General features: G+C 38.7%; 1 protein-coding gene and 1 long non-coding RNA gene across 2 annotated transcripts; one reads left to right on the top strand and one right to left on the bottom strand.

The window, feature by feature from the left end:
- Positions 1–674: 674 nt before the first annotated feature.
- LOC131481900 (uncharacterized) lies at positions 675–1,179 on the bottom strand. Its single transcript, XR_009246635.1, has 2 exons — positions 1,102–1,179; positions 675–961 (listed from the first exon to the last, which is right to left on the bottom strand). It is a non-coding gene; the product is annotated as an uncharacterized LOC131481900 (long non-coding RNA).
- Positions 1,180–1,610: 431 nt separating this feature from the next.
- Positions 1,611–4,304, top strand: LOC131481834 (large ribosomal subunit protein uL14-like). The gene is made up of 2 exons (XM_058672257.1): positions 1,611–1,835; positions 4,155–4,304. The coding sequence occupies exons 1-2, from the start codon at positions 1,611–1,613 to the stop codon at positions 4,302–4,304; spliced, it is 375 nt and encodes a 124-aa protein (XP_058528240.1).
- Positions 4,305–10,618: the final 6,314 nt, after the last annotated feature.

The raw sequence follows: 10,618 nt of genomic DNA, 5'->3' as shown, positions 1-10,618 counted from the left end.
ACAATATTAGGGCTTGGGCAGGCCAGTCTGGGCTAGGCTGCTGCACCTGCAAGTAGGGGCTGGGACTGTGTGTGAGTTGTGGTTGGCCTGTACTGCACTACCGTCTGACAGGCACAAGATCCCAAGACAGGAGTGAGCCTGGGAGGAGGTCTGTAGGCCTATCCATATTGGGCTACAGCTCCTACTGATAAGCATGAGAACCAAGGTCTGGGGTGGGCCAGGCTGGTCAAGGCTGAAGAATGCATTGTCATACTGTGGGCCAGATCTGGGAGGTCAGGCTGAGCTTTGCTGAAAACCTTTGCTTGTATTGATCATTCTACTTTAACATTTACCAGCATCCCAACCAAATAAACAGCCACACACCTTTTGGAGGGTACACTGTGAGAAAATAACACTGACTAGGTATGCTACAATACTCACTCTAAAGTAAGAAGAAGAAGAGGAAAAATTAGCTTCTCGGCCAAGCTTACAAGCTTTTACCTCTGCGTAAGTGCATTCCTATCAAAAGGTGCTAGGATTCAATTTTCAGTGCCTCTGAAGTACCACAAGTACTGCATTTATAAATGCCAAAGATGTAATGTTATAGTTCTCAATTTTTCTAGATGATTCCAATAAAAAGTTAAATTTTCCTACAACTTACAGATCTATAGTTTCTTGTAATATTAAAAAGAAAGTCCACTTTCACAAACTTTATTAAAGAAAAAAAGCAGTGGTGGCATATCTAGAACAATTTCCCGGGCCTCCTCCCATGAGATTCCCAAATACATGCCACCAGTTATGTAGTAGCGGAAGGCTGAGCTCACGGTTCATCTGCCTACTTTGCCCAGTCTGTGGTCTGTCTTTGGATCAGCGATAATCGCCTGAACGGCTACGATAGCTTCGTTGATTTTTGTCTGCAGCTCTCTAAGTGCTTCTATATGCAGCAGTCGCAGAATCTGAGCGGCTTCATTAAGAACTGCATCTGGTTTCAGTAAACAATTCCATCAGAGATCTTGAAAAAGTTCACAGGAAACTGCAAACACTACTTAAACCAGCCCTTTTTTTCTAGTGTTTCCCTCAAGTAGTCACTGTGTCTCGGAGTCCGAATTAAAATTCACTTACCTCCTGTGTCAAAACCAAGAATATGTTTGTCTAAAGCAACAGGCAAGCCCTTTAAAAAAGATGGGGGGAAGACACACAAAAAAAAAAAAAAGAAAAAAAAGGAAAAATTAGACCAAGATAAAAACCCTGAGTTGGTGTGTATGTGTGTGTGTGAGAGAGAGAACACACACACTAAGGTACATGGTACAAGGGTAATTAACAATGTAAAACCAACCAATGCTCTAGTGACTTGTTGGCGATGGAAAAGCTGGCCAGGAGTAAGAAACTAAAACTAATCCAAAATAAAAGACACTGCCCTGTTTTCAAGAACAGACACCTGTCAGCAGGCATGACATAATGCAGGGCTGTAGTCAGTGAGGTACTTTTTGTGCCCAAAGCAATCTGCAGGTGATGGAATTTGGAAGCTGCAGCTCCCACAGATATTAGCAACCCCTGCTCTGAGTATGATAGGCTAATTTACAGATATCTTCTGTACATCATGCTTGTGATATTCAGTAATTTGACAGTTGATGTCGAAGCGAGGACGTGGCAGGTCCTCCGGCGCCAAGTTCTGCATTTCCCTGGGTCTCCCCGTGGGTGCCGTCATCAACTGTGCGGACAACACAGGAGCCAAAAGCCTATACATCATCTCCATGAAGGGGATCAAGGGATGGCTGAACAGGCTCCCTGCTGCCGGCGTCGGGGACATGGTGACGGCCACAGTCAAGAAGGGCAAGCCAGAGCTGCGAAAGAAGGTATATCCAGCAGTGGTAATTCGACAATGAAAGTCATAAAGAAGAAAAGATGATGTGTTTCTTTATTTTGAAGATAATGCAGGAGTCATAGTAAACATAAACAATAAAGGCGAGATGAAAGGTTCTGCCATCACTGACCAGATGCAAAGGAGTGTGCAGATTGTGTGCAGTTGATATTGAGATACACTCAAGTAGGTATTGTAGATTATTTAACCAAAATCATTTTTTGAGCAACCACCAGCCAACAGATTCTATATTAGGTACCAAGATTTTAAAATTGAATCTGAAAATAAAAGTTTCTTCAATTGTGCAAAGTCAAGTTTTATGGAGGAAAATAGATGAATATTAAACTGTTACAAAGTGTAAGTGCTAGAAAAGGATATGCATTTCCATGGGAAACATGAATATGGGATCAATTACACTGGTTTGAGAGGGATGACAATTGATTTTCGTATATACAGATTATTGCATCAAATTAAAAATAACAGAAGGGTTTCTCCAATTGTAAAACATAGCATGGCAAAATTAGTGAAAGAATAAAAGATTGTGCTGGACTTAATGACTAATATGCAGGTGGATGATGGAAATTGGAGGCCAAATCTGGAGTGACTGCTTGGGATTCTGTAGGATATGATCCAAGTTTCATCCTGAGCTCCTGCAGCCTCTGGAAGGTACGAGAGCTTGAATCAGATATTGGTCCGAGGTGGTGGGAACATGTAGTCATGCTGTATCGTTTCTCTCTAATCAAGAAGGTCTGCTGAGGAGTGGGAGAGTGGCCCTGTCCCAAACCAAGAGACAGATGGGATGTGGGATGGACTAGCCTAGGCTGAGAACTTGTGTGAGCAGAAAAATCTGGAACTGGGGCAGACCTGGTGAGTGTTCTTAGGGGTTACCGCAACAAGACTTCAGCACCCTCTGGAGTGCATGAAGACTGGGCATGTGGTGAGCTAGGCTGGACTAAGCCATACCATGCTTCACTTCATGTGAGAGATGGGGCTGGGAGTGAAACTGACCAGGCAGCTGTGTCTACGAGTGTCTGCCTTGGCTGATGCAGGTGATGGATGAACCTGACCTTGCACTGTTTGACACACATGAGTCAAGTCTGCGGTCACCCCAGGTGAGGTTTCTTGGTGGACTCCCCAGCTTAATCACTGGACTCAACCCCTGCCCTCAGGAAAAAAAATTACAACATCTGTTGCCCAGTTTCAGTTGGGGATCCTCAGTTGCTGATGCCTCTGACTCATCTAGGCCAATAGGGGATGTGGAGTGTCACATCAGGGGGTAGAAAGTAGAAAAGGTTGGACAATTTTCCTGGCCAAGCTTTGCAACGATTGTCTGGTTCTGAGGATGCACCAAGGTGGACTTAGTCAGCCAATAGACTTTGGAAAGGTTTTCTCAACCTGGTGCAATGATGCCAACAACTTCTCAGAACAATCGAAACCATCCAAATAACACCCTTGGAACGTTCTTTCCCACATTGGGGTTTCTAAGGCATCATCAGATGACTGCCCCCTATCTCTAGGTGTAGATATAGTTTAACAGCAAGGAGTGGCCCCTCTGAGTTCCCCTCTGTGGACAGCAGAGAAAAAACAATTTGAAGCATTTGTCCCACCCACTTGCCTCTGTACCTCAGCCCTCCTCACTCTAATCAGAGGCTCCCATGGGGTGCATCCTTCACAACATATAAACAATATTAAAATAAAATTAAAAAAGAGATGCCTACATTGTATGTCAACATTCCTGGATAAAAGTGCTTTGTGGGAAGATGAAGTTATAAATAATTCAAAATTTCAAAATAAAATAAAAATAAAGTGACTGTAAACACACATTTCCAAAAAAAGTTAAGAAGGCTAAAAAATACTCACATGAAGTACATGTGGTTCAATAAGTGAATCGTGGCTAAACTGAAGCTACATACCAGGCCAAAACAAATACAAGCAAATAGTATGCATTCTTATAACTTTTCCTAGAATATGCCGACCAGATGTGGTATAGTATGGTTTTATCAAAAGACTGCTTCACAGCATATTTTAGGTAATTCAAATGTAAACATTACCTTTTAATGTATTGACTCTTCTTTTTTTGAAAAAAAAATTACTTATTTTTTTTGGAAAGTCAGACCAGATTTATGCACATGAACTAGCATACACATGGAATCCTGGCACTCGTAAAGCGAGGATTTAGCCGCTGAACCATCGTACTGAGCCCTAACTATTGTATTCACTAATCAAGGGAAAAAATACGTCTGATCTAACAAAGCTGCAAAAATGCAGCCTGCCTTGGTACAGATTTCTTTCTTGTATTGCTCATGTTGCACAGGCTTGGAAGGGAAGGGCCATGCAGAATGAAAGCTGTCGGAAAGGTGCTAATCCACCAATGGTGCTGAAGTCTAATGGGGAAATGATGGTAGTAGAAGCTGGCAAAGGACACTTTTTAGTCTTCAACTTCACCGTGCATGGTCGTGAATAAGAGCTCCAGTGTCAGCTTTTGAGACCTGAATACTGACTGTAACACTTAATAGGAGTGAGCCCCCATGAGAGCCCTTTATCCCGTCTGTGGTTCAGTTATGGTGAGAGTTGAGATGGTAAAGAAGACAACAGCAGAAATTTCTTTTGAATGTTAGCTTGCCTAATAGAGGGGTTCAGACAGTGTCTTCCACAGTCAAGAGTATAAAAATGTGTTTGTATATTGAAGATCATCCTCATATTTTATAGAATAGTGAAATTGTAACCTGCTTTTATTCACTGTAACACAAAAAACCATTTGTGGACTAGCTGGAACTCTGTTTCTAGCCTCTGGAAACAGCACCTTATTCAATAATATTTAAATTTGAATGGGGGCTTTTTCCTCTTTTGTTTACTGATGTACCCTTAGGGCTCAGATTAGAGCTTGAATCATGCAGTGGGTGCTGTCTGTGAAAGTTAGAAGTGAACCGCTGTTCAACTTTCATTTTTGCCATGCCTGAAAAAAAATCTCCTCAATACTTTAATGTGGAAAATTGTCAATATTCATATTTTCCAACTTCATTGTATGCTAGAATTTGATCTAATTTTTCCTTTTTTTCTTTAATCTGTCCCCTCCAGCTACCAACTCTGTAATAGCTACTGGAGAATCGTAGAAAATTGTAAAAATCTTTTGATATCACATTTGGTATTTTCCGGTTAGGAACATCATTCATGAATCCAAAAAAATCTTCCATTCCTAAGGAATGGGAATTGAGCCATATTTTATTGATTACCGTGATACTGAAATGTCCACTTGGTCTAATCTTGGTAAACATCTTTCAATGATATAGATTCTAGAAACCTTTTCAGCAGATAAAATTGACATAGGAAATATTAATTATTCATTAGCACGCCGCAAAATATGAGGGGCAGAAACAGAGTTTTTATCTGTGAAATAATGATCTAGTGATCAATTTACCTTCATTAATATTATGCAGTTACTGTTTAATGTACCAGTTATAACAAGACATTAAGTTATCAAATAAATGACTAACCTGAATAGATATATTTCCACTTTAAAAATGCTACCTCAAACAAAAATATATTGATGTGTACCAATTTAATGGTGAATTGCAGAGTTTTATATATATATGTGTGTGTATATATATATATATATACACACACACACAGGAATTGTAGCTCATCTGATACCATAACTTTTTTTTAGGTAATAATTGTAGCACTACTTTGATCTGAATTTTATATTCAAGGTCACCTAAATGCAAGCATATTTTGAAAATTTGTTGAAACATTTTAAGTGAAAAACAAATGTATTTTGTTGCAAAAAAAGTAAATCCATTCACTGTTTTTCCATACTAAGAATATAGAATTCCAAAAAAAAGTTTTGAAGACATCTAATATACATGGACTTGAAAATATTTTACAGTAAAATTTATTTAAAATTTTATTTCCACCAACTTTTTAGTTCACTTAAAAGGATGCTTTTCGTTTTTATTAGAAATAACTACGGAAAGGCTATTATATAGAAAGAGATCTCAATAGTGTGAAGTTACACTGACATCAGCTGCAGAAAGATACCAGAAGACCAAAAGGCTCGATGGACAAAAATTTTCCATGGAGAAGCAAGAGAACAGAAGAGAATGTCTGTGGAACAGTGAAGAAAGAGTACAGACACCCCCGACTGACCATACTGCCAACTACTTCCACCCCTGTGTCTGAATATCCAGCAGGGAGACAGGTTCTTTCTAAGTCTAGGGAAAAGTTGACATGAAGCTCATGGACTTCAACTCCAGGAGGGCTGACATTGCCTTTCCCCAAAGCATCATACTGAATCGGCCTACAGTCATAAACTGATCCTTGCTTCTCTGACACCAGAAGCAAAGAGATCAGACCTTCTACAGCACACAAACGTGGGAGTTCAGGGCATAAGCACAGAAGTGTTTGACACTCACTCTGTGTGGTCCAGGTGGGTTCTCCTCAGTTTCTTGGCTTACACCACCAACAGCACATAGTAATTTTGGAAGAGATTTGAGGACGTTCTCTGCACATTTCCTAGATCATAGTGCTGGCAGCTCTGGGCATAAATTCCAGCTTCATTCACCCTTTTGTAACAAGTGAAAATTGGGACAGTTTCATTTGTGCCTTGGGGAGTGGAGACTGTTGTTGCTATTCTAATCCTTAAAATAAATTCTGTCACTCATGGTATCTGGAGATCTCTATTTACATTATACCAATAAATGCTAGTGTCTAGAACTTTCCCCAAACTAGGCTGCCACAATGGGAGATATGGACAATGATTCCACAGTGGCCTTCAATACCACCAAAACAGTAATAATCTGTACTACTTTCCTTAAATCCCCTGGAATCTATCCAATGGGACCTAGAGGAGACTATGGATGCGTTCCAATTCTCTGCACCCTACAATACTGCCAGAGCAAAACAATCTCCATGCCTTGCAGTTATTTTTTTCCCTGTAAGACTATGCCAGGATTCAGTTAACATTCTCAAAATTGATCAAGGATCTAAATTTAAGGTATAGACGATGAGGTTGGTGGGATCAGCAGACTGAAAAAGAATATATCAGAATGGGAAATCAATATTTTTTGCAAAATATTTGACAAATGATTCTTATGTAGAATATAACAGTAACACAAAAAGCTCAGCAAGGTGGGCTTGGTGCAGTAGACTAGTGACTAAAGACTTTGCCTTGCATGCCCCAGGATCCCATCTGGGAGATGGTTCATGTTCCAGCTGCTCCACTTACCATCGGGTTTCCTGCTTGTGGCTAGGTAAAGGAAGACCCAAAGCTTTTGGGACCCTGCACCTGTGTGGCTTTGGCCGCTGCGGCTACTTGGGGACTGGAACAGGAAACAGAAGATATTTCTCTCTGTATCTCCTTCTCATCTCTCTTTTCGACAAAAATTAATAAATCTTTAAAAAGAAAACAAAAAGCAAAACTTCAACAGTGAAAATGCAGCCAAGCCAGTGATTAAAGGGTAAAGAAACTCAAATGGCCAAGAAATAGATGGAAACATGCTCAAGTATCGACCTATCAGAAAAATTCAAATCAAAATCACAACGAGTTGTCGCTTTCATCCTGCCAGAAGGAATGTAAATGCTGGTGAGATCATGTGGAGAAAAGGGAACTCTTACACACTTTTGGTGGGGATGTAAATTAGTGAAGTAATTGGAAAACTGTATAGGCATTTTCTTAAATGTTGGAAACATTCTTTCCATTTGATCCAGGATTCCCTCTCCTTAGAACATTCTAGAAAGACCTGAGCATGCTGTATCAAAAAGATACATGCAGCACCATGCTTATTAAAACACTATTCTCAATAACAAAGTGTGAGCTCAACTAATATGTCCATCACTAGATGCATGGATAAAGAAATATGGCATATTATTATATATAGTATATGATACAGTACAATATATCATTCACCTGCTACAAATGAGTGAAATTTTATCATTTGCATCCAAATTGTTGTAACTGGTGGATATCATGCTAAATTGAGAAGACAGAAAAAGATATATCGCATATGCTCCCCTTTATGTGAGAACTGAAAATAAAAAAGAAAAATCAAAACAAAGAAATGCCTGTGTGCGTTAGTATTGCTGCAAATAACGCTGAGCCTTTGTGTAATGCTTGTGAAACCGATGGGTAAGAGTGATGTATTACTATAGCTTTAATGATCTGTGATTGTTTTTAAAACGTATGAATGATACACCCCTTTTCATTGATTGCTATTTTTAATCCTTTATTATATTTCTGGTGAACTATGGACATTTTACCTATGGAATTCTTATTTTGTGGAACATTTAGCTTTTGATAATAATGTAGATTAAAAATATGCTATCTGAAATTTTAAGAAAGAAAGAAAGGAGAGAATAGTGAAAGATGAAAACAAGGGAAGAAAAGCAAAGGGAAAGCCAGTACTGTAATGTATTAGAATTGTATCTATAAACTACATTAAATCACTTCTCTTTATATTAATAAATAAGCACATAATAAGAAAAATGGGTAATCTTATTAATTAGTATATCATTTCACTCTCTCAATTCATATTCATATTTTTGAAATGTAATAGTCCATCAGAAATTGCTTTATACTTGAAAATTAATGATTAAATGATTCTCAACTTACTGCTTGAGAGATATTGATTTAAGAATTACAGAACAATGACATTAACAGTAAGTCATTTATAGCAAAAAATGAGAATGCATGGTCCACATCCCTATTTCCAAAAAGACATTATATAAAATGTTGCCTAGAGTAGTTGTATGTAGTAATAATTTAGGCTAGGAGAGAATGTATAATGATGGAAAGAAATCAGTTTGAAATTTACTCATTTATTCTATCGAAAAGGCTGGATGTTAGAAAAGGGGCTAGAGAAACAGAAAGGGGAGTGGAGATCTTCCTTTTCCTAGTCCCCAAATACACTAACAGAGCTGGGCTAGACCAAAGCCACAAACCAGTAGCCAGGTACATGATCCGTGTCGCCCACATGGATGGCAGGCAACCAAAGAATTGCGTCATTATCTGTTCATTTTTGGGCTGTACTTCAGTAAGGATCTAAATAGAAATTAGTGGTGGGACTTGAACCTTGGCTCTGCAATATGGGATGTGGGTGTCCCAATGGGCAGTCCAATCTGTATGGTACAATGGCTACCCTCCAAATGAAGCAGATTGTATAGAAAATTCCATAAAAATTAACAAGAATAGATATTGATGCGGAAGTCTAAAATTATGTAAATTGTTGGGATAACTACAGTTAATTGATTATGGGTGGGACTCTATGATGCCTTCAGTGATGAACTTCACTGTTGGTGTCTTTCTTCTACTTCTGTGTCTTAATTATTGGGGCTATCTGTCACTCTCCTCCTTAGCTGTCTCAGTTCAGGTGTCTGGAGGTTATTTCTGTTGCTCTAGGGCTTTAATTAGTAACTAACAGAATGTCGGTGGTGGCTCTTTGGAGCTTACTGTTATTTGGATGAGCCAGCCTGTCTCTACAGGAGACTATATGTAGAGAAATATAGAATAAAACCAGGTGTGAGGAAGAATATCTTTAGCAAAGGGCTAAAAATTGGTAAAGGAGAGAAATCTAAAAGTATTTATTATAATTTAAAACTAATTCCAGGGCCTGCATTGTGCTGTAATAGGTTAAGTTACTGATTGCAGTACTAGGATCCTGTATGAGCTCTGGTTTGAGTCTTGGCTGCTCTATTTCCAATCCAGAATACAATTTGCTTATTTTTCATTGCAATCTCAGTGGTCTAAGATTTCTTTGCAGAAAATCGTTCTGGAATATTGGCACATTGGAATTTTTCTTTTGCTCCAACAAGGCACATGGTGGCACTGGCTGAGATGTTTGCAGCTCTCAGAGATGGTTTATAGGGTCTACAGATATTAGAGATTTTAGGTTTTGAATTTTACTGTATCAACCCTACAAAAATACGTTTTGAGAAGAGTGAGGCCCTCATTTAACTTTGAAACAAATATATAGTACAATGGATACATGTGCAGAGACAGATTTGGGGAAATTATTGGAAAAACATGAAAAATTGTTTGATTTCCAAACAATTAATTACTGAAAGTGATCAGTGCAGAAAAATTGTAGGAGAGCTCCCATGTCAGATTTATTAAAGTGATCCTTGTAGATGTGAGATGTACTTTCATGTTTTAGACTCTTAATGGTTTGCTTCTCCCTTGTCCAAAATACTCTCAAGAGGACCTAAGAAATATGAAGAATATTGATTGAGGAAGTATTCAACAGAATAACTGAATAAAAGTATCAACCCATAAATATTTGGTGGCTCTAATCCACAGTGAGTTTTATTATAGTAATATTATTGCTGATTCTTTTGATTGTGAGGAAATAAGAACAAATTAAAATAATAACCTGGCAAGTTGAAGAAGCTCACACAGTGTCTACATCTCCCAACTCATGGTGAGAGATTAGTGTTCTGAGTCTTGAGCTCTTTGACAAGTTCTATCCCAAGAATTTCAAGTTAACATGCACAATTTGTCTGAAAACCTTTTTAAAATATGATTAAGAGGAAAAAGGAATTCTAAGAGAAATAGGAAAGAAAAAAGTTTTTTCTACTGCATGCTGGCTGCTTCTTCTGTGACACCCCTGGATCTCACCCCCAGCTAAAAGTGCTGGGAAATAAATCTATTGATGCAGCTTAGTCTGGGAGTGAGCCTTTAAGAAAAGTTTGGAGGAGAAAGCATTTTGCCCCTGAAATGTTAGCAATCCAACGAAAGAAGAGATAAGATATCAAGGGCTCCCAGGGTACTTCAACTATGAACTCCAA

The sequence above is a fragment of the Ochotona princeps genome, chromosome 14 (genome assembly GCF_030435755.1).
Source record: "Ochotona princeps isolate mOchPri1 chromosome 14, mOchPri1.hap1, whole genome shotgun sequence".
Taxonomy (NCBI): Eukaryota; Metazoa; Chordata; class Mammalia; order Lagomorpha; family Ochotonidae; genus Ochotona; species Ochotona princeps.
Note: the sequence above shows the minus strand (reverse complement) of the source record. Positions and strands in the feature narration are given on the sequence as shown.